Source organism: Echiichthys vipera (assembly GCF_963691815.1).
Source record: "Echiichthys vipera genome assembly, chromosome: 18".
Classification (NCBI taxonomy): Eukaryota; Metazoa; Chordata; class Actinopteri; order Perciformes; family Trachinidae; genus Echiichthys; species Echiichthys vipera.
Genome location: NC_139843.1, coordinates 13,923,384 through 13,947,978, shown reverse-complemented (window position 1 = coordinate 13,947,978; position 24,595 = coordinate 13,923,384). Strand labels below are relative to the sequence as shown.

General features: G+C 40.2%; 1 protein-coding gene across 7 annotated transcripts; it reads right to left on the bottom strand.

Annotated features, from left to right (window-relative positions):
- Nucleotides 1-199: 199 nt before the first annotated feature.
- LOC310960832 (myosin-binding protein C, fast-type-like) lies at nt 200-24,301 on the bottom strand. 7 transcript variants are annotated; one of them, XM_083932651.1, is made up of 31 exons: nt 24,127-24,301; nt 18,241-18,258; nt 16,723-16,743; nt 15,431-15,454; nt 11,652-11,675; nt 10,062-10,130; nt 9,818-9,966; nt 9,616-9,733; nt 9,451-9,502; nt 9,211-9,270; nt 8,925-9,088; nt 8,606-8,738; nt 7,199-7,323; nt 6,955-7,060; nt 6,575-6,744; nt 6,035-6,200; nt 5,821-5,927; nt 5,707-5,736; nt 5,453-5,595; nt 4,442-4,601; nt 4,201-4,305; nt 3,893-4,081; nt 3,644-3,778; nt 3,219-3,386; nt 2,945-3,033; nt 1,947-2,142; nt 1,725-1,864; nt 1,391-1,550; nt 1,096-1,232; nt 691-877; nt 200-356 (listed from the first exon to the last, which is right to left on the bottom strand). In XM_083932651.1, exons 1-31 carry the CDS (start codon nt 24,146-24,148, stop codon nt 331-333), a joined length of 3,393 nt encoding a protein of 1,130 aa, XP_083788777.1. In that variant the 5' UTR covers nt 24,149-24,301; the 3' UTR covers nt 200-330. The 7 variants fall into 7 exon arrangements, with proteins under 7 accessions (XP_083788777.1, XP_083788778.1, XP_083788780.1 ...); XM_083932652.1 differs by having other exon boundaries at nt 15,431-15,451; nt 24,127-24,297; XM_083932654.1 differs by lacking the exon at nt 11,652-11,675 and having other exon boundaries at nt 24,127-24,297.
- Between the last annotated feature and the right edge of the window lie 294 nt (nt 24,302-24,595).

Genomic DNA, 24,595 nt, shown 5'->3' with positions numbered 1-24,595 from the left:
TGCCAAAAATACAGAAAGGTGCTTCTCTGATAATAATAATAATAATAATACTAATAATAATAATGTGCCATGTACTTTAATATATTAGAACCAGAGTGTGAGTGTGTGAACCTTTTACTTCTTCTTCTTCTATGAATTCTGCTTGTGACTAAATAGAACATGCATGAAAAGCATATCAAGAAATAAAACATATTCAAAACAATTTTTCATAGTAGCAGGCATCACTACATTTTATTAGATTAACTCTGCGACAGTGTGTGCATGCTGATATTCACTGTTCATTCACTGTTTGGTTCACATTTCGGTTCACATTCTTTGCTGATCGGTTTCTCACTTCTTCTCTGGGTCCACGGCAACTGTGGGATGACAGGGACAGAGCATTAGATTTTGAAATTAAATGGCAAGTATTGTGCTTCGCATCCACATTCAAACAATTCAATTCTGTCGCAGCTGTCATCGTGAACACAGTCAGCTTTGAGCTTTTGATTGTGTATCACATGCACACAAAAAAGTAACCATGTGATACTTCTGTACTCCACACAGCAAAAAACTTATCTCACAGTCAAACTACCAAGTACCCCCCCCCCCCCACACACACACACACACACCCACACATCCCTCCTTCGTCATCCCTCCCTCCTTCCCATCTGTCTCCAACCTCGCAGCCCGTCTCATCCTCTGCGTTCTTACTTCGGATGTCCAGCTTGCACTCCACCTCATCCTGGCCCAGCTCATTGACAGCCATGCATGAGTATTTGCCTCCGTCAAAGGTGCTTGGCTTGCGAATGTTGAGGGTCAACACTCCCTGGTTGTTCTGCATCAAGTACTTGGGATCCTGACCGATGATCATCTTGTTCTTCATCCAAACAATCTTTGGCTGAAACATTGAAAAAGTCAATCAGGCGAGACAAATCTAATTCTTCGATAGTGGAAAAAAGATTTTCTTTTCACGCAACGTTGATATGAAAAGCTACTGTTCGGCCCAAGTCCGTCTTACAGCTAACGTCAGGCTCTAACTTGCTTACGAGAACCAGCCCTTGTCGGCCTCCTTCTGTAACTCACACTCCACGCGGCTATTTTAACATGCGCTTTTACCTTGGGGATGCCTTTGACGGCGCAGCTGATGGCGGTGCTGTAACCGGCCACTACGGATCTGTCAACCAGGGGCTGAGTAAACTTGGGCACACAGGACATGTCTTTCTCCTTGTAGTTGCTTGATTTTTGCTCCAGGCCTATGGAGAAGAGTGGGAAAGGGGGAAACAAACTTAGTCAACCCACACCAATCAGAAATGTGACTCATTTTACTTGACATTTCTGATTATGGTGTAAAATGCGATCTGCAGTTCAAACACACACTTTACTGTACACACACACCCACACACACACACACCGATCTTGGAAATGACAGCAGTGTTCTTGCTGAAACGTGGCTCCTCGCTCTTGCCGCAGAGGTTTTCACTGTAGACGCGGAACGTGTATTCATTGCCCATGATCAGATCTGATGCTGTGCAGTTTGGCCGTCTGTTGTGTTCATAAACAGTGAACCAATCCTGGAGAGAGAAGAAGGTGATACTGTTACATTAAATTAAGCATACAGAATAAGTCAAACACTGGCTGGAGGTATTCTCAGTATTATTGCTGAGCTGCAGGCCATAAATGTCGGGGACTGAAGATGATGATGATCTACTGTAGGTTTGAAAAGCTACCCCCTCCTCCTCTTTCACCTTAGTCTTTAGGTCTGCCTTCTGAATGGTGTATCCTGTTATTTCACAGTTGCCGTTGTCCTTGGGGGGTTCCCACTCCAGTGCTGCATTGAAGCCCCATACTTCTACCACCCTCAGGTTCAGAGGAGGTCCAGGTTTATCTGAATGCAATTAAATGTCAGATGTTCAGTACATTTTGGCTGCGATTGAATTTCAGATTCATGTTCAACCTGACAATCTTACCAACGATCCTGATTTCAATGGTGGCTCTGTCCTCCATGTTCTCGATCTTTAGCACCAGCTCATATTTCCCAGAGTGCTCTCTCTCTGCCGAGCGGATGAAGAGGATAGTGTCCACATTAGAGTTACGGACGTTGACCATCTTTTCGTCAAGGGGTTGACCGTCCTTGAACCAGGTTGCGACTGGGCGTGGCTTACCCTATCAGACAAAAAAAAAACCATTGTTTAGGATAATTGTTCTGACTTACCTGTTTTGGCAGGTGATTTTATTAATTTTCCATGTGTTTTTTGTATTACACATTGGGTAAGAGCAAGAGGCTGAAGTGCAGGACTACCCCATGTTCTACATCTGAAATTCATTAAACAAATACCAAACAAACACTTATAGAAATGATCCTTACAAAAAAAAAAACACACCTTACAAAACTTTTTCCCCACCTGTTTCACAGGCGGTTTCAACAGTTCTTAAGTCATAAATAGGAGTGAAAACAATGCAGATCCGACATAGAAAATGGATCACCATTTTTTTCTCCTTTTCCTCACAGGACTTTCATTAATACTTGATAGGCCAGACCCCAAACATAAATCTTATGTTATAAGCTACTGATTTACAGAAAAATTTGCTTTTCTTTAGAGCTGTCACTAAAGTTCTTTAATGTTTTCCACTAAGGTAAGCTGGGTCATGAAAAGGGCAATCCTACAATTTATAATAATGTTCAAAAATAAAGAAAATTTGTCTTTTCCCATTAAAAGGATACACAGACAATTTAAAATAGCACTCCTATAACAATTACTGACAAAGGACTGTACAAAAATACTAAAATAGTGGAGATATATTTTTTAATTATTGAATGCAGCTCCCTATCGAGCTACGCAAGACTATATAATATTGTTATAGCTTAAGTATATACCAGTTTACCATAGGAATTTAATGTTAACAAAGGCTAATGTAAAAAAATGGAACAAATTCAAAACCTTAGTAAAACGTTCTTTTTTCTAACCTGGAAGGGGACAGTCAGGTTGATCTTTTCTCCTACTTTCCTGATGTACTTTGTTCTCAGCTCACGGGGGAGGCGAATCTTTGGATACTCTAAAGCAGGAAAATACATCTTATTAAAATACATTGTATTGTACTGTGATCGCATTAAGCATCTGTCTATATATAAACCATAACATGCACTAAAAATGCTATAACTGATTATGATATAATCCATAAAAAGTGTTTAAAAGTGCTCTTGTCTAGTGTCTGTTCAAAACTAACCATGACTGACTCACCCATGATCTCACGGATGGTGACGGGCTGTGACAGCACAGCTGGAGGACTGCGTCCAGCGATGTTTACTGCCACCACCCTAAAGTTAATCTTCTCTCCCACGGGGAGGCCACGCACCACAAATCCCTGCCTCTCACAAAGTTCCTGGTTTGCCACCACCCACTCGGTGTCTGAAATAAAAGAGAAACACATGCAGTAAATCACATCAGAGTAGGATTTGAATCTTCTGTTCTTTTATTACATATATTCATTGTGATAGTGTAATAGGCATTGTTTCTCTTAATGGTGCTAGAACTGAGCTGTACTATTTTTAAAACTGACTTCAGCTATCAATTACATGGCTTTACGTCATAATTTGAGAACGTTAAATTCAATCATGTCCATGAATGTTCAAAATGTTTGAAAACAGAATATTTAGTATAGTCACCTCCTTCCTTGCAGTATTCGATAATATAGCCATCCAGGCCCCCAGCTCCTATCTTCTCTGGGGCGAGCCACTTCAGGGTGCATGTACTGTCCGTCACATCATGCACTGACAGACGCGTGGGTTCGCTAGTTGGGGCTAAGGGTGACAGGGAGAGAGAGAGACAAGAGAATGAGTGGGTTGACTGAAGATGGGGGATGGACAGAGGAAGGAAGCTAAGAAAGATGGGGTTATGATGGCTGTGATACGTACAAATAGGCATGAATGGTTTGGAGGTGAGACTTGGCTGAGACATGCCGATGCTGTTGACGGCAAACACCCTCATCTCGTAAAAAACGCCTTCAATCATCCTCTTAGCCTCATAGTTAGTCGATTCGTATACATCAAAGTTGAGCTTTGTCCATCTGGAGGAACCTTTCTTCTTCCTTTCCATGAGATAACCTGATGGAGGAAAAACAGAAAAATCACTTTAGACACACGGAAACCTTAGAAATGTAATTGTTGGCCTTTATGCCCAGAACATTACGTTTGAAAACGTAAAGACAAAATCCATTCTTTACCTTTCAGTGGTGCGCCGCCATCAAATACGGGAGCATCCCAAACTATGCTTGCGGTATCCTCTCCCACTGATAGGCATTTGACATTCTCAGGGGGATCAGGTACATCTAAAATAACATTACAGTTTGTTTAGATGTACATCAGAAAAGTTTAAAATATAGATGAAATGTTTGAAAAGTGATGAATCGTAAAACGCTTCACGACACATCAGTCACTACCATATATACTACGATCTTCACTGACCAACAATCTTCACAAACAGCATAGCCTTGTCCTCTCCGGCAGGGTTGGTCACACAGATGGTGTAGTTGCCCTCATCCTCCCTCTCTGCCCCCTCTATGACGAAGCAGCTCAGGTCTTTCCTGGCCTCCACCCTTACGCGCCCTTCAGTATCTGAAATTACCTATCAAACAGGAAATTTCAGTGCCGTGGAGGGAGACTTCAAAGTAGTTCTAAAGTTTTCATCTTATGGGCAACAACACTTCATCAAGCAGACCTAACTTAATGGAGTCAGGGTTTATAAAGACCTACGGTTAATTTCGGGGGAAAAAAAATAGGTAGCGTTAGATCAACTCATTCTCATTGTGAACCTCTCAAAACAGTTGCTTTGTTAGGACTCCTTGGCATCACTTTTTAACACTCTGGGTAGCCCTGCACGTCAAACTGCACGCATTTTAACATTGTGCATTCAAACAAAACTACTTTCTCTGCGATGTGCAGGAGAGAAACAAAGAGGGGCACCTCTACGGGGCAAATCAGAAGGGAATTTATGGGCCATCTGAGTTGACCAGGAGAAGACTTTGGCAGTGCTTTGGCTCATCGGTGGTCTATAAAGCACTACAGTTATGTGACATCGAAGCAAAATCAAAAGCATGGTGTTTTCCAGATAGGACAGGTGTACCCCGCTTCCAGAAAAGGCCACTTTGGTACTCTGACTGAAAACATCAGGGACAGTTTCTTTGCTTGCACCCCAACTTTGCACCTAACTGCCTGTGGGCAAAATAGTTCCCATTGGTTGGGTCAAATCTCAACAGAACAGCAGTTTTGTTTCTGGTGAGGTAGCATTTTTTTACTGAAGCCCAGTGAAAGAAACAAAGGGGGAGAGGAAACAGTGAGAAATGAGTAAAAATAAAACAAAATAGGCCATATTGTAAAACAGTTTAGGGCAAACTTTCCAAGATCGTCGATGCCAGTGTCGTGAATAAAGATATTAGTTTTTGTGACCCTTTTTGTGACTACTTGTCTCATCCTTACTTGATCTCCTTTGGACCAGACACACACGGGTGCTGGCTCTCCTGTGATCTCCACATCCAGACGGAGCTTATTGCCTGCCACCACAATGATGGTGTTTTGGGAGACCATGTTCCCGGTGGTGTCCAGGTGGATCTTTGGAGGATCTGGTTAATGTATAACATACAAAGACAGTGTGTGTGTGGAAGTGGGATTTGGGATATGAAGATCAAAAGTTTCAAAGGTTTTGTCAACAGAGATCATTCAAGTCTACCTACCTTGTCTAGGCACATAGTCGATCTTAATTTCTGTTTTGAGAGAATAAAAGATTTGGTATTAATACGTAGGTTGATTGATGCCTCCATCATTTGTAATCATTCTTTCTTTCTCACCCAAGAAGTTGAGTTTGGCAGAAAGTGACAGAGCGTAACCGTCAGGAACAAATGTGTAGTCTCCAGCATCCTCTGGCTTCACATCATCAATAAGCAGCCGATGAAACCTAAAACAAGCAACAGAGATTATTTGAATAAACGCAGGACGTGTTTGAGCCTTAGTTATGATGAAATTCCTGAAAATGCTTTCAAATCTATTCATATGTCCTTGAACCTTCCGATGTGAGTCATTTTGATGCGTTCGCTCGGTAAGACCTCCACTCCGTCTTTGAACCACTTTCCTGTGACCTTGTCATCAGACACCTCACACTTGAACAAAGCCTGGTCTGTCGCCTTGACAGTCAGGTCAGCAATGTCCTGCAACACCTCCAGCTGTTTTTCTAAATAAGACATTGGAAACCACAAGAGAACAGTTCAGACAGGAGAGAGAGCGTCTGAAGGTAAAGGGAGGAGAGGGTAAGGTTCATGATGGCAACATCTTGACACCGACTGCCACCGGTTGTTAGTTAGTTTGTAAAGAGAGGTGTTAAGCCCTCGGGCCAGCAGTTATATTCAGCTGCAGCCTTAGCACTGCATTTAAGTGACAGAAAAACCCAGAATAAATATAGTAAATCTGTATAAAATAAAGTGTGCACACTGATTATTTTCAACTAAATGAAAGACTTAATAATTATTAGTTTCAAATGTTTTTTAAAACATCCAAATCTCTTAAAAATTAAATAAAAGTTTGAATATAATATTTTTCCAGTGGTACCTTCCACCTCCAGCTCTCCTTTGGTATGCCCCCCGTTTGTCCAAGCGTGGTACATTCCAATGTCATCCAGTGTGGCCTCCTGGATGATAAGCGTGTGCTTCTTTCCATCCTTCTTGAAACGAAACTTTGAAGAATCTTTGTCTTTGTGAAGCTCTATGTCTTCAAAAAACCTGGAAAAAAATTGAAAATGACCACATTTCTTTGAAACACATAGTTTGTGCAAATCAATCTATGAATTTCTTTTTTATATGATACTGACTTTTTGGAATAACTAGTTGAGTTGTACAATATTCTGCTTTACTTCTGCATGGACTTAAAGCCATGACCTATAGTTGTCCCAAGCTTGATAGAGCCTATTGCTAAATGATAGTTATACTAACCACATGACATGGGCACCTTCCTCCGACACCTCAATCTCAAACTCCACTCTCTCTCCAACGACCACGTGATAGTCATCCATCAGTTTGGTGATGGTAATAGGGGGCTCTGCGCAGAACGGAGAGTTACATTTAAATGTATAAATTCAGCAGGAACTCAATGTTAATGCTGTAAGGTTTACAAATTCACATGAATGATGTCTTTTTTTTTCTGCTGATAAGCTGTCAGAAAGAAAATATGCTTCACCTTTGACGAACACCTCTGTGAAACACTTGTCCTCGCCAACCACACACTCGTAGGCAGCATCGTCAGCCAGTGTTGCCTTGTTGATGGTAAGTGTTCTGACATTCCCCAGGCACTCAATGATGTACCTTGAAAAGTGACAAAGAAATTAAAGGTTTTCCTTTGTCAAGCCATTGACATGTTTCCAGTACAAATGTATTCAAATAACCATGATGAAAACTTAATTTAGGCTCCAATCCTGTTTAAAGTATTGTCGAACAGGACCTGTTTGTGCATTTTTACCTAACCATAGATTTTTGTCATACAGACCTTTAAACTTAAAACTGAGAGGTGTTTTTTTTCAATACAAGTGGAAATCCTTTTCTATAGCCCTACATGCCAGCAAGCTTAAAGGGCAGTAAGTAAGGAAGTAAGTATGTCCTGAATAACGTATGGTCTGTGTGCGACCATCTCCTGGATATCTATTCAGCTTATAAGCATGGATAACAAAGCAGTGGAGATTTGGGTTTTTCATCTTGGGCTCCAAAACTCCTGGCTTGGACAAAAAGTATGCTTATTGAAGCTCGTATTGATTCCAAATCAAATACCAAAAAAAGGTATCGTTAATAAAAATCTACGTTAATAGTTCATACACAAAATTTTTTTTCTCGATGCCGTATTTGATAGCCGAATTTGCCAAAAAAGACCCTGGGAAGATTTTACCCCTGAGTTTCACTTTAAGAGCGACAAAGCCCATATAGGGAGGTTGAGGTTTGTGGATGGGTCAAAAAAACACACCTTTCACCCAGTACAGCATGTCCTGTTTCTGTCCTGGCATCGCTTGGTTATGTTACAGACTTATTTTAACCCCAGCTTTGATTTGCTGCCTAAGTAGTTTTGTTTAAATTCACAATATTAACCGCATGTTCCTCATGTTTAAAACAGTGAACGTAGTGGAGCAGGGTAGGGCTCCCCAAAGCCGGGATGAGAACAGGTTGCAGGTTCATATAGGGTCGGTCTTGAATTTTTGGGCCCTCTCACAGCTCTAGTTTTTCGGCAGTGGTTTACGTGAGGCATGATATGTCTTGGCAACGAGTCTTACTCAACCCTCCGGTGGGCTCCTTATTACTGCCTAAAAATAAAACACGCTGATGGCAGCATCGTTTCTGAGCATGACTGTGGAGCAGATAATTTTAGCTTGGTATTTTTAAAACACTGCCCATCAAGTCCATCTAAGCTTGATGATTAATGTGATACAGCCTAACACTACTGTCTAATTAAGAAAAGCTTGCAAGGAGCTTAGCATGGTGAAAAAAGACGCTGGAATCAGTCTATGTAAACCATGATCGGGGGGGGGGGGTGCGTGAGTGTGTGTCTGTGTGTGTATGTGTGTGTGTGTGTGTGTGTTTGGTTATGCTTTGAAACATGTACTTGGCTGAGGGTTTGATCTCCTGGCCATTCTTCAACCATTTGACCTGGACATCAGGATCGACCACCTCACACCTCAGGACAATCTTCTTACCCTTTTCCACCGAGTAGCAAGACTCAAGCTTCTTCAGGAAAGCTAGGGTTGCAGGCAGAAAAGGAAAACATTGAAATTCGCAACTCATCATCTCACAAAAACATCCATTCTCTGTGCCCTTTTTTATGGTGCCTTCCCTTGCCTACTTCCATCCCCTGCTGTCATTAAATCTTCAATTTTTTTTTTTACATTTAACGTTACCTTCATCTGTTGTTTAACCTGACTTACCCTCAGTATGCTTGGGCTCAACCACCTTCATCTTTTTCAGACGTTTCAGCATGCCCCTCAGGTCAGTAATTCCATATTCAAAGGCGATTTTCTCATACTCGCTCGGATGGGCACTCTTAAGCAACTCCCACACGTCGATCTGTGGTGCCTCTTCTACCTTCTTTCTGTAAGTCAAGGGATACATATGTTATTGGGACTGTAGAAGCAAAACATTCTTCTTTTTAAAAGAAACAATCATACTGTGTGCTTGATAATCTCGCAAACCAAATTTTGCTTGGCTTCTTACTTTTTAGCGGCTTTCAGTAGAGCACTGAAATCCAGATTTCCTTCGTCCTCTCCAGCGTCCCTGCGCATGGAAATGAACATACAGTATGTGTAACCAAGCTCGGGCATACCTTCTGACATCGTGCATTAAATTTTACTATACTGTCATACCACCTGTGCTGAAAAACACATTCACACACTATAAATAGTTTATGTATGCTTTTCCCCCCTCTTTTCACTGCTGAGACCCTGGCGCTCTTACGCTCTCTTGAAGGCAGACAAAATATCTGCCTGCTGCTGCTCCTGCTGTGCGGCTGAAATGAGAGAATTTACAGACACCGCACATTAGGGCTGGATTAGGTCAAAAAACATCAGCATGTATGGAATTCGTGGCGGCCTCAGGGGGCCAGAGTCCGTTTTCACTCACCCTCGACAGAGATCTCAAAGGTGGAGCTGTCACACTTGTCTTTCGCCGTCACTTCGCACCTGTAGCCACCAGCATCTCCCGCGACCACTTTGATGATCTTCATTTCATAGGTATAGATCTTCGGAGGAATATCACTTACATATTAGTTACTTAGTTTTTTCAGATCAAAGAGGATCAAATTTTCTTTTTGTTGAACATGCACCTTAGTATTCCTGTCATAAGTTTCTTTGAACTGCATATGTTTCCCAGCCTTGCTGCCAAGGTCCAACCACTTGCCCTTCAGCCATTTCATGGTTGGTTTTCTTGTCAGGGTGGTTGAGTCAACCTTGGCTATGAGAATGACATCCGCTCCTGCCATGCACAAACAGCAATTAATTCGCAGAACATTACATGATAAGGTTACACATTATGGATTGCCACCATTTCCTGTCATTCACATTTCTAACCTGCAATAGCGACTACACTTTCTTGTGGCTTCTCAACAAAGAGCCCAGTGAGCTCAGTCATCCCAGGCTCTGTAAAGAAGAAGGAAGAAATTAGTTTACTCTCGCAATTATTGAAATTGATTTTGATGGATTCAGAAACAAACCCCAAGAGAGCCCTTAAACGGCATTGGCGATGACCACAGTGTGAAACACAGTGCAAAGGACACAGGGAAATGCTTGGGACGTTTTACGAACAACCATGAAATCTGAATCATACCTGCAGACACAGACTGTGCACATATAGTATATGAAACACAAGAAACACTAGATAATAAACCAACAGCATTTGGCTAAAAGGACAAAAGGACAAAGGAAGTATGACAAGTAAAACTTTCTGCAAACAACATACTGGCATTAACACAATGTTGCATTTACTTGCTTAGCTCCAGCTGTGAGTTATCATTACCAAGTTTTCAATTTATTGCTTTTTGCAGTTTAATATTGATTTTAAGAACGACTAGATCCATCTTGCAATGAGATAACACCAGCTGCATTGTCAAATCTGGGGGCATAAAGTCTCGGGGCAATGGCCCCTTTGCTACTTCCTACCACCCTACTTCCTGCCCCCTTGCTTGGACCATCTTCAAACTTGACCTTCATTTTGATCTCACCAGCACACCTGTAAAGTATTGTGACTGTATTTTGCACAGTTGTGATGCTTTCGCAGTAACACAATCTGTCCAGTCAAGTGTTGTGCTCTTTACTTTGTTCACATGACAAAATGGTCATGGTGTCAAAAACCATGTTTCAATTCAATTTTGTTTCAAACTTTTTTCCAGCCCTGACAGCTACGCCGTTGTTAGACTATCAAGTTTTGATTTGTAAAGATAAACAGATCATTGGTTTTATCCGTTTCAATGCATTTACATTTTCAAATTCTTCATTTTTGAGAATGTACCAATTTTTATATTTAAATGATTCATAGAAAATGGGGGAATTGTCAATCCTGCTTCTGATTTTCGAAATTAAAATTGTGACACCCGGAGCATGTACAGCAGCAAGATAATTACAGCAAAACGAGACAGTAAACATAATGCTTCGGAAGACACAAAGTTATCTGACCAGAAAAACACTCCATGTCCACAGCTCAAAAACACATACAAGGACAAGAGAGCAATGTGGATGTGTTTCATGTATTCAGCGAGCAAAAGTTCCAGGGACACATAATCACTTCAGCAAAGTATCATAACCAATTAGAAGGTCCAGAATGTTTTAATGAACTCTGAGCAAAGTATAGAATTTCAGATTAGTGCACCTGTTGACCATCCATCTGCACATTATACCCGTATCAAAACATTTAGCATTCAAGGTGCAAATTAATAAACAATGCATACATGGTATTAAATGTCTAAATTATTGTAAGTCATATATGTAGTGCAAGTCCCTGCCTTAATCCCTCAGTTTATATTTGGCCCTAACAAATCAAATCATTGGACATCTTCATTTGGCATGATAGTTAACTTCCGCATAACAACAGATAGGATGCATATGTCACATTTGCATGCAGTAGATTGTCACAGTCCTGCACTGTGCCTCCAGCTCGCCCCTTACCCTCCACTTCAGGGTTTGCTGCGGCTGGGAAAAAAACCAAAATTCCCATTTAACATATGGAAGTATAACGATTTGCGGTTATACTGTTACCATAAGTCAGTTTAAACTCTTAACAAGGCAAGTGAACAGCAATTACAGAATTATTATTCTGTAGAATTATTACATTAATACGCCACACAGTGAAATGCAATCCAAACAGAATCAAGATCGTGAATGTTATCAACCAAAACTGAAAGTAATGTAGTAGTAATTGATTACTGATTCTAATCACCAAACTTGTGATACATTGAAATCACCATGATTACTTCTTTTTGGACTGATATTGCAAGGCTACATGTCTCAAAGGAGGCAATTACATTTCCCAGTACAGAGCATGTGCAACTCAGGTCGCTTAAATAAACCACTGAAATGGGACTTAAAAGATTATTTTGTTTAGTGCATCGATGTGTTATGAATAATGAATATAATCATTTGTATCAAAGTTTGTCTCATTTCCCTCTCATGATACGTCAAGACTAATACCTCTCTGAGCAAAGTGTACACGTTTGCTCTTACTATATTCAAAACATCTCCAATACTGGTTGAGGAAGTGCCACAAAACAGTTGCAGTCGGCCAAGTAACGATACCCCCCCCCCCCCCCCCCCCACACACACACACACACACACACACACACTATACTCCCCCGGGTTTGGCTTTAAACAGCTTTGGTATGATATGCACTTCCCCCACAGAAATTCCACTCTAATAGACACACTGAGGGCAAACTCAGTGTAATTCAGGAGTGAGAACAGGGGCTCAAAAAATGGTGCACAAGAAAAATCCAACCAGCGCCAATGGTTTCTGTGTATAAAGTCAAAATGTCCTCCTGAAAGGTGTAAATATGACTGTTATGACATTAAAATCACATCCTGAGAGTTACTCAACGTGATTTCATTAAAATAAGGTAAATGGCAGATTGGTCTTTGTAGAAGCCTGTTCCCATGACTAAAATAGGATATGGGAAAGCCTGGCATCTAGACTAAGCTGAGTTGGGACCAAAGAAGTCTCCTCAGGTTTCTCTCTGAACTTTCCTCAGCTGCCGGCTATGGATTATGCATAGCGTGCTAGCCATGCTATCAACCCACTAACACAATTTATCAAATCACTCCACCATGTAAAATTAGCATTTTAATTTTAATCTAGCTTGTCTAAGATAAACAATTCTCCACTGTGGTAGGCATATGGCTGATAGTGACAACCACAAGGTGTTCATATTGTGCAGTTTCCACATGCTAAGCCCGTTTCACTTCTTTGATTCATGCTCCAGGTTCCCCTAATCATACTCTGCCACTATGCTTGTCTTTTCTTTAAAGGCAAGCATAGTGGCTTAAAAAAAAGCTTCCTCAAGGAATTTATGGACGTTGAGGTCAGTGACATCCAGGTCACAAACCAACATTTTATGACCTCACCCTGGCTGCTTGACTCTCTTTGCTCAGCAGGTCTCCAACCAACTGCCCCAAGATAGCAGCTTGATTGTGAGGGCAGAAAACAGCCATGTAACCTTTGGAGGAGTCTCTAATTACCCACCTCTCTTCTCTATTAATTTACCCCAAGCCCATCATCCCAGGGCTTGTCACGCTGGCCTAAAAAAGGGCAGCCATCGACAATTTGGCTATCCTCCTAGTTAAGATGCCATAGAGACACACAGAGCTGAGGAATGCTACAATATGCACTTCACAGGAGATTGGGGATTCTTCAGTTGCCACTTCCACTGCTGGTTAAGCCTCACCCAGGTGTCAAAGCGGGCAAAACAATGTTAATATCAGTGTTCCCCCTCAGGCTCAGCAGGTGTATATCACATACATTAGGTGCGTTTCCACTTTGGTCGAATACCCGTAATGAGGCGGGTCTGTCTTGCCGGAACCCCCTAATTTGCATGTGAGACGCTCGAGCGGCCATTTGAGCGGCCGTTTGCTGGCCCTGTGGGAGAGTAGGGCCGTTTTTCTCCCCTGAAAGAAGGCTAGTTGCTGATTGGATGTAGCCCTCAGCAGGATGTGAGGTGTGGTAGTACAGATGCCACAACAACACGGAGAAGTAGACTTTTATCCAGTGGTGTAGTGCAACTTTGCACAGGCTTGTTAAATGAGTGCTGCAGTGTCCGGGTTGGATTCTGACCCTCTCTCTCTCTCTCCCATTTACACACAAACGCATACACACACACCGTACTGCAAGCGGGGTGACAGCCTGTCTGTCAACAAACACTTTTACAGCTCCCAGAATTTTGAAAGTGGAGTGTTTTTTTTGAGGTTACTTGTACATAGGTTGATGTTGTGAATCATACCGGCCACCTTAAATTAAACTACAACTATTCTGTATTTCTCACTTTGAGAAACAGTAATGGAAACACGATGAGTGAACGTCCATTTGAGAGGGCATGTCCTGGTACTTTCCGAGCGGCCAGATTTTAACCAATGGAAACACGCCTATTGTGAAGGTAACCACATAGAATTAGTAGCCCTTAGCTCCTTTGTGTCTTGGCAAGTCCATAAGCTTTCTCCATCCAATCTGCTCCTCATCAGTCCAGATAGATGATGATTTGGGAGTTGTGCCCCTGAAAGACCTTGTCTGACAAGGACAGCTTTGTAACATGAATACGTGCTCTTAAATTTCACTTGTTAAACCTGAGTAAAACCATTTTTAGACAGCTGACTTATGAATCACACTGCACGGCTGTGATACACAACCATGGTTTTAGTTAGTAAAGCATCTAGAGGAGTTTGGCCTCTAGACCCATGAGGTAATTTCTCATAAAGGTTGAGAAATGACCAAGTATGTCTTTTCCTCATGCAGTTTGGAGGCATTGACGTGGATGTGCTGACTATGGTGTAACCTCACTGCTTGAGCTCTCCTTGCAGTTTCCTTGTACAGCATAATGTTAACCTAGTATCAGCTAATCAGAGGACACTCGGTATGTTAGCAGCTGCCATTGTTCCATGATGGCTGTTACACATAAAATGCACAGCTGTGTTTCCATTCTCATTGTTTAAATTGCCTGAGGGACAGAGGCAAAAGAGAGCTGATAGCATAGCTGACAGATGCGTTTGGCAGCACTCTTCACATAGAGAAACAAATTCTGAATTGCTCAAAGAACATAAGCAGCATACTTTGTCAGTGAGGTGAACCAACAGTAGAGGACACAGGTGAATAAGACAATGATATATTATTCAGTAAACAGTTTTTTCCCTATATGACACTGCAAAGGATCTGATGGGTTGTAGGCCTGAGGTTTGGCTTATTCTGATGGTAACTACTGTGGAGCTGCAAGAAGCTGCAAGCTCTGAGAGGGATTTTGAGCAGGATTTTCATGGGATCTGTAAGCTATGAGTGCTGAAGCAAGTGGGTTCACCCTCCATACTTATATTACATTTTACATTTCGGGTCTCGTAAGCAGCTCTGTGTCAAACTACAGCAGAGAAAGTTCTACACAGTGCAAAGTAAAAAATGTGTTTTAACAAAAGCCAAAGAAGGCTTATGTACATACATGCACCTATGAAAAAAACAGCTAATTTCAAATTTGAAGAATTGTCCATGCCGCAATCTCAGTCCAAATTGAAATAGTCTAAAAGATTTCAAATAAGATAGACACAGGTCCACTTAACATTTATTTATTATGTGACATCTCGACTAGCACATAATACCAAAATTATCTACAAAGCTATAAACACTCAAACCATACTTTTGAAAGGGCAAAAGTAAATTATCAATGGACATGTCACTATAAACGTTGCTCTTTCCTTACCATCCCCATCAGCTTCTGAATCTGCTGCAGACAAGGAAGCAAACTTAACTGAAAAAAGCCGCGAGGAAGCAAACGCTTGTTGCACAAGAGATGACATATAGATGCAACAGAGACCAAAACACAGAAGCACCATGCACCATCAAGTGTTTCTTTTTAATACCTCTAATATCCAATTCAAACTGCATTCAAAAATGTAGGTGTTTTCCTTTGGCATATTTAGTGTAACTAAATGCTATAATCAATCAAAATGTAAATAAATAGAACACATAGAAACCAGAACAAAACATACAGAATATGCTTGTATGGACATACAACAATTAATTACAAAACTGACCATGTTGTAAAACAAATTATAAAACCAATCCAAGGTCAAGTTCACACACAGCATACATTATACTATACAGTATATGTATATGGCAATCCAGTGATGACAAACAACTTAAGGCATTCAACATAAAATGTATAATCCTGTTATTTAAGTCAAGGCTACAAAGCAATCCGTAACTAGCATTTTGTATATATGTATTTTTGCAACAAGTCCTTCAACTCATATAACCCAAGAGGTTGTTTGTTCATGTAGTCTCTAATCCACAGGAGTGTTTCCTACCTGAGTGCCCTCTACTGGTGGCAGGAGATCAACACATCCTTAAATGCTAATTTAACGCATGGTTAATGTTGTGAAACACAGTTTGGTTAGGTTTAAGCAACAAAACTACACTTTGATAGATTTTTGGAAAAGATCATGATTTTGGTTAAAATAACTAAGTTCGCTAAGTAACTTCAGTTGCATACAAAAGTCAGATAAGACAAAGTTGACTTTTGGTTTCACACAGGACACCAACAGGGGTCTCCTGGTTGAAAGTAAGTTTTTTTTTACCCATCCATTTACCCTGACATCCTCCGTATGCTGACTTTGTCACTCTTCATGCTACGTCACTTGACTTCCGCCATTGCTCCTGTCATGAATACTACAACCACTAGAGGTCGCCGCCTAACAATAAATGTTAATAAAGGCCATAATAAGCTGTTTGGACAAACAACCGGTGGGGTCATATTTTGGGGGGAGGACGGTCTCTAATTCTGGGGCGTTCAAAAATGCATAATGAAAAGTTTTGCAGGTCAGCCGACACAAACCTGAAAGATCTTTGAAAATAAGACATACAAGAGTCATGCAGATACTGCAATTTCCACACAGAGTGGCACATGTATGTACTGATATGTGAATACAATACATGGATTATATAGACGGACATATTAAACCAGAACATTCAATGTACAGGAGTCTGCCTTACCTCCGTCTGCAGGGGGTGCATCTAAGGAAAATGAATACAAATTAGCTACCAATATATTCTGTAATTATTCACTACATTTAGTCATAAATGAGGAAGCTGGGGAGAAAGTTAACTGAAAGTGTGTTTTTTTTCCCCCTGATGTTAAGAGGTGCCTACCATCGTGTGCTGGCTGTGGTTCAGCTGGGTAAATAAAAATCATGTTTATTAAGTGATTGGAAACAGAAAGATGATGAGACCTGGACAACATTCAATTGGGGAAATCTCCGGATAAACTCAACCAAAACACTTGCTCACATTTCACATGCCTGCAGTGAAATGTAACCGAAAGGGCACTGTGGGAGTTCACAGATGTGGAAAATGCATCCAGTTGCAGTCAGTCAGCATAAATTCAAATCCAGACAGATGGCTTGTCCTATCTGCTTCTTGGATAATTTCTGTACAATCCAAAAGTAACAAGTCCAACATGCTTCATGTTTGTTTAATTTTTGTTTTTTCAACAATACCAAAAAGGAAACAGCATTAATTCCCATCGCAACAAAACATAAAGAAACGGATACACATGATGCTGTGATAAACACACATGTACAGAGTCACTTCCTTGTTTCTCACATTCAATTGTTACGATAAACGGAGGAAATTCAATCTGATGTAGTTTCACGCATGCTGTGGGCAAACACACTAAATCAAAGAAGCATAGTAATTTCATTATCCCCTCTTCAGCGGATTCATGTTGTCTAATATGATGTGATTGACTTTTAGGCCTATCATCTTGACTCAGTAATTGCTGAATGTATTATCTATAGCCAAACCACTTGTTCTGTATTATTCAGATAATTACCCTGACTGATTAGTTCAAATGCATTTCTCAACACTCAACTCAAACCCACTCCATGTCACATATTAACACTGTGTGAATGCACTGAATCACTCAAAGTCACAAAAAAAGGGGGGAGAGAAAATCTTTGTCCCTCACCCTCTTCAGTTGGCTCCTCTGGGGCTAAAATTAGTGGATTTTTGTCAGACATGGTAAATGAAAAGTAATACTGTGGTAGCCCCATTGGACAAAATATAGCCTCTACACCCCCCACAGCTGAACACATAGATTTTTATTGGTGTGTAACATATAAAATCCACACCGGGATCACATGGCCACACTCAAATATGACTTGTGAAGATCAAAGCATTTTTCTCATTGTGCCCTTGGTGTTGTTACATCATTTGAAGACAGTTGAGTAAACAGCTCCAATAATCTGATAATGTGCAGTACAACGGATTCTCAGTGAAAATGCCTGAATATAAAATTATAGAAACATACATGAATAAAATGCAAAGTTCATACTGTACATGAAGAATTGATGGATGCTAATTACACACCCTCATAGAGTCAGAGTCTGTGTTTGCTTGACAGTTGACATGATATGTGAGCAAAAGTGAAAATGTGACAGCTATAATGAAGTATGTGATTATGTGTGGCATGCAAAAGGTCAGTAGGCAAATGCTGTGGAGCAGCTGACTTACCCTGCCCCTCCGGTTTATCTGAAAATTAGAAACAAAAGAAAAACAGGATTAGAAACTATATTTGTACACAAAATATATATTTGTTTATCATCAAATGGGTTGTTCCTTTTATCTGAAAGGTCCCATATCGTTTAAGTGTGATTTCCATGTGTTTTGTCTTTATTATAAAGCACAAAAAAATACTGTGAAACTATCCAAAAGCTCAATCCACTTCTTTTGTCACAACTGTACTATATATATATATATATATATATATATATATATATATATATATATATATATATATATATGCAGTTTAAAAAAAAGGTGCCACTACAGTACCGTTGCATTCTTTCCCTGGCTGCAATGGAGGTACAGAGACTCCAAGAGTGCAGATACGGAAAAGCTGACCAATCAGAGCAGACTGGGCTTTTACAGAGGGGGGCTTAAAGAGACAGGCACTTAAATGGAGCGTTTCAGACAGAGAGTGTATTTGTTTTTCATGCAAACATGTTCTAATATTAACCCAAAATACAAGTATACACCTGAAAATGAGCACAATACGCCCCTTTAAATAATAAATAGTGATCCCTGACACATATGTTCTCTTTTAATTCTTTTTTTTTTTTTTTTTTACCTTTTTATGCCTTTATTAGAGAGAGAAGGACAGACAGAAAAGCAGGGAGAGAGAGAGAGGGGGTGGCACTGCAGGTCAAAACCTGGGCCGCTGCAAAGGACTCAGCCTGTATGGGGTGCATAATACAGTTGAGATAAAGGCCGCCCCTTGTCTTTTTATTACACTCAGTTTATGATATCTAACTGGATGTTTGTCTAAAACTGATGGCTTTATATAAAATGACTATTTCAGGAATGAGTGTGTACCGGTATCTGATTTTACAGCAAAGCTAGTAATCTTGGACCATAAATCTAAAAGACTAATGTAGGTAAGAGGATACTTTCTGTAAAATGACCAACATTTAAAATGTCTATCAAGCTGCCTGTAACATCTTGCATGAATCTTTAAAACTGATATCTTGACCTTGATGTCAGTAACTCAAAGATTATTTCATCAACTTATTTGATATATTAAGAGCAACATCTTCACCAATCAGTGAGATATGTTTCAATGGCCAAAATGGAGCTATACAGGATTATCAACAGTCAATTTGATTTGAGTGCAGGGTGCTCTGGTTATAATTGATGAGGCCTAAATCTGGTAAAAGGAAATTGTCAGCTGAAATAGAGGCATATAATATACCCGACTCCTCAAATGTCCCCCTGGGTCCCGCTGCGGTAGCTGCTAAAGGCCAGGGGCGGTGTCTTATGACCTCTCTGAACTCATGCCACATTCTCTTAAGTTGCACAAAGTTTCCTTGAATAGTCACAGTTGACCTTGCTTGCTTTACTTGTAACTGCACAGGGTTTGTCTTAAATGTCTTGCTAAAATAAACAAAGTTGCATTGTATTCACTTGGATGTTAGAGAAATTATAATTCTGTGTCTCTGTTCTGTTGTAATTCACATAATGTCTTCTTTATCCTTTCTCACACAGCAGTGCAGAAAGACAGGGCTCACCTGGGTCCTCACACAAACAGCCGGTATCTCATTAGCATTGTATTTAATGGTACAACTGCATTTGTGTACAACTGCAGTACGTTTAGTCCATATGGCGTTTTACATAACAGTTAGGACATGTCTCTGAGCTCAACTCAAGGAGTAACAAAGCTTGTTACTTTGTGCAAAAAGAGAAAATTTGCAAACTATACGACTTTGGTGTAAATGCTCCACACTCCCCGTGAGAGGAGTTAACACCTGCGTCGAGCGTAAATCTGCACCAGCATCTGCTAAGTCAATCCACTTGGGGTGAGAATCTTGATCATCTTCAACAAGTTTGTGATAAAGCGGGAGAATCGACTTCTGAACAGCTGTTCCTCACAGTTTAAATGTTCCCCTCAGAGACTCTCTGTGGTTTAATATATTGGCAAAGTTGTCAAAGTTGTTGTAGATGTATGATTCGTAGATGTACTTGTTGGGTGCATTTGTTTGTTTGTTTTCATAGGGGAGATTTTATTTTCTTCCTTCTTTTGTTACTAGTGTATGTAAGCTCTATTTACTATAATACACTGTGTGTGTGTGTGTGTATGTGTGTACACATATCGTTAGTTTATTTCTGGAAGCAAAATGAGTTGTGAATATGTTTTGTATTGTTTGTAGATCATCTATCTTTAATGATTTATTCAGGTCAGTCAAGGTACTGCAGGTCATCATCACCTGACTGTTTACCTCTCCGTGTTTACCAATGACAGCTTGATTTACAGTGTGTGGAATGACCCAGTTCATAAAACAAAGGTATGGGTCGGCCTGACCTTATCAAAGCTCTGAAGATCTCTGGGTGTCCTTAAACAACAAGCAACAATATCTCAGCAGCAAATCATTTAATGTAAGTTTTGATCCTAACATTTTTTGAACAGTTTGTATAGTTTTAATGAGAGTGCTACAATAATACGGCTGTGCAAGAGGGTTTAAGCAATCAACAAATGCTTTTCTTCAAATTGTAAAACATTGAAGTCAAGTTAATAGCATTCTTTTGAAGAAAGACTTTTATTTGAGTGGATATAAAAAAACTTAGTGTCTTTATTTCCATAGATTTATTATTAAAAATGTTATATTTTCATGCACTTGTGTCACATTTTTGAATAAAGAAAGTAATTTAATTAGCTATATCAAACAAAATCTCAGTAATTAAAATTATTACCGCTTCAAAAAATCAGAACCATCCCTTTAAAGCACCTTAATGAAGGTGATGACAGTTGGAAGTAACGGGTGGAAAACTGGCCTCTCAACAACCACAAGGAATGAAAAGACATGCCAATTGACAAAGTAGTGACAGCAGGTAGAAAGTAGCTTCCTTTCTCGTATTTGGGTTTTTGTGATGGACTTTTCTACATATATTTTGGAACTAAGATTGCGCCTTTATGCATGGTTTATTATTCTAGAGAAGCTAAATCATGTCATCATTTCCACATCATGGGTTTTATATCCTCAGAAAGGTAAACAGCGTTGGGGCTTTGGATAAACTCCATAGAGCAGTTTTGGTTCAACTTGCCCTCATAGTGTTTCATCAGGTCACGATGATGAAAGGAAATACGACCATGAATCACGCTTTCGCTTCCAACCCCTGACTAGAAAACTGTCATGTGCATGATTGACTACACTGGAGTGCCATTGCATTCACGGGAGGGCACCAAGCCTGATGACCATGAGGGAACTTTCTGGATGGAAGTGATAGATTATATAATGATGATTTGTCTAAGATGAATCTGCAAAGGGGTCCTGGCACAATGTGATACGCTCGGGTGTGTGAAACTCTATGAACTTATGAGAAATTAAAAAACAGCGTGGAAAAGGTCAGGGGTTATTGCAGAGTATATTTAGCTGTTAGCTGAGGGGGAGATGTGGATGCTAAGTGATGCAGCATAGAAAACGTTTTAACTCGTCTTTTTTGTAAATACAAAAAAAATTCAAAGAGTAGGAAAATGAGTTGTGTTGCACTGTAAGTTGAAGGAGGCCACTTCTGTTCGACTGGATTGTAGTGAGGCATATAGTCGTTGAGCCATTTAAAATCACAGTGGCTGGTTATCTGAGCCTCAAAGCTTTGCAGTTTAATTTGGTTTGGAATGACGAGAGCGGTGGGAGGTGCAGACATACTGTAAGGAAAGTGGGCTCGTATCCACATTACACGGATAAACTCTGTGGCTGTATATGGTGAATAAAAGTAGTGCCTGGTTATGTTTCCGGGTTAAAAATAACAAGGGCCTCGCTTAGATCTGTGCAAAGATTAGGAACAGGAACAGATACTGAGAAAAATAAGGCATTAGTGCAGAGTGGTAGAATTAGGAGTAATGTGTTAACAAGTCCAGCAAATCCCATGACATTCATAATCAGCTCTTCCCACAGTCTTGGCCTGCAAAACTCAACTTCTCGAACTGACCCATCTGCCATGACAGTCACTTAACTTAGGTATCTGTCACTTCAGTGATTTAGAGCCAGTGGAGGGCAGGCGGCAACACAAAGGGCAGACAACTATTTATATGAAAGTAGCATTCACCGAAGGATGTCAAATGCCAGTGGGCATGAGAGAAACACATATTTTACAACCTATCACAGCAGCTGGATTTATGTATTTATTTAAAGAAAATGATTGTGAACTTGACTTTGAATTTTCAAATCATTTTGTTTAGGCACAGTGGTTTTCTGATCAATAAGGTAGGGAATCGAGAACCAGTTCCGATCCATCAGAACCGCACGCCTCCAAGCCTATCATTTCCTTTTATCCATTCTGACATCTGCGCAACGCAAAACAATGACATCACGAAGAAAGATGCCAACGGTGCCACTTGTAGTGTTTCAAATAGGAGTGGAAACTGTGTGCTGGAGTGCCATTGGTTCCCATCTGAGCAGCATGTGCGGTACTGAGGGCACACATCCTGTTATAATAACGTTAGAGCCATACAGGCATGCTTAACAGATTTTTTTTCTTTGACTAGGAAAATCTAAATAAAAAAAGAATGCTTTATAGATATTCTCACATTTCATCCACACTGCTGCACACCATTACTGTAAACTATAGTAGGTCAGTTACAGTAGCTAGCATGTAACATTACCTCTATACAGTGCGGACATATTACGTATAGCTGCAGCAGTGTTAGGCTTTTATGAACTGGTTTTAATTATTTTACCACAACTGTTTGCGGAAGCTTTTCCAGTTAAGTCAGCAAGAGGGCGTTCTGTCTGGGCTGACGTCACTAACAAACTGGCCACGGTGATGTAATAGCAGCTGGCTATGTCATTATTTACAGCCTTTCAAATATTATTTATGGACATATAACAACAAGGAGCCAAAGAAGGGAAATGTGTGTCTTTACGAGATGCAGGATCTGTTGAGCAACTGTCATTTAGACGGTATTATTTTGAACACTTTTAGACATCATCTTTTAAAGTATTTGGTTTATTTTGGTTCGTTGAGGATTTTTAAAATCTAATTTTACATAAAAGCATTTTATTCAGTCTATTCTAGCTATTGTCCCACCGTGTACTAATATCACTTCTGCCCTTAAATGAGGAGGAATGGTCTGAAACTGCCTGCAAAATGAAATTCAACCTGTTTCAGTTACAGTAAGCGATGAGGTCATCTGATATATATATATATATATATATAAATGCTTGCTTCCTCAGTTGTGCTCTGAAACACCTTCGCAGTAAACACGTACAGTGGGTCACATAAGGTTTAACTTGTGAGTGTGGCACAGGTTGCACTGAGCAACCGACGGTTAAAATAACTTGGACTGCATTTACCTAAGTAGCTCCACTTGTAATGATTTTTCTCTGTACTGTGATGTGTCCTATCAGCAACATGTTGTTGTTGCTCATCATCATACAGACCCAGATACTTTATACTTTATTTGTTCTCAAAGAGGAAATTTTTTTTTCACAGTAGGTGAATACAAAGCACAGACGGCTAAGACAGAATTATATAAAAAGTTAGCACACCATGGACTGGATTTTCTGTAACAGTGGGTTACTTATTTACATCTTATCTCCTCTTCAAAACCCAGATAACATGAATATATATGTATATATATACTTTTTTCATCAAGGAATCTACTCTCTATTATCACATGCTATACATTATATAAGTATGCATAATTAATAGAGCTTAGACAATTACCAAAGTAAAAATTATTCAAGCCATCAATTTCTGCAACATCCTCAGATTTAAAGTATTGTATAACTATTGCAAACAAATATACCTCCAACCAAACCAGGCAAGTCACACTCAAGCACCAACATTGCCACTGAAACCCACTCAAACTAATTACAATGATTACACAAAAAAGTATCTGCATACCTGCAGGGACTGGCTCGGGCATGGTTATTCCTGTGTTCTCTTTGCTGCTGGAAGAGTGATGGCTTGTGCTGCTTATTCCTTTTATTTCTCCCCTCTCTCTATGTTATTCAAAGCTCTCCTGGCACTCAAGACACCCACACCCTCCAGTGAGCAAGGAGCGCGGGAGAGACTGACGACACCCTTGAGGAGTTCAAAAAGAGAAGCACACACAGTGAGAGCGCGATAAGGTGGAGAGACAAGAGCGTGAGGTGGTGGCGAAAAGGGATCTTACGAGTTATGATGAGATTAATAGACTGACTAAACCTGTTGAGTTCTAATGGTTACTTGAGAAATACATAAAACTGTATACTGAGATGTCCAATGAGGGGACTCATTTTTTGACACTCCATCTAGTGCCTGAAAATGATCTTTCAATCATCACCTCTTACCCATGTGAAGAACATGATTTGCAAATAGTTTTTTTTGGTTT

Bases quoted from the DNA above. Each gene is read 5' to 3' on its own strand.
- LOC310960832 (XM_083932651.1), bottom strand. From the start codon at position 24,148: ATGCCCGAGCCAGTCCCTGCAG. The intron at 9,503-9,615 runs GTGAGTGAAAAC...CTCTCATTTCAG, and splicing joins CTTTGAGATCTCTGTCGAGG to CCGCACAGCAGGAGCAGCAG. The intron at 5,737-5,820 runs GTGAGAAAGAAA...CTCTCAAAACAG, and splicing joins TGCCAAACTCAACTTCTTGG to AAATTAAGATCGACTATGTG.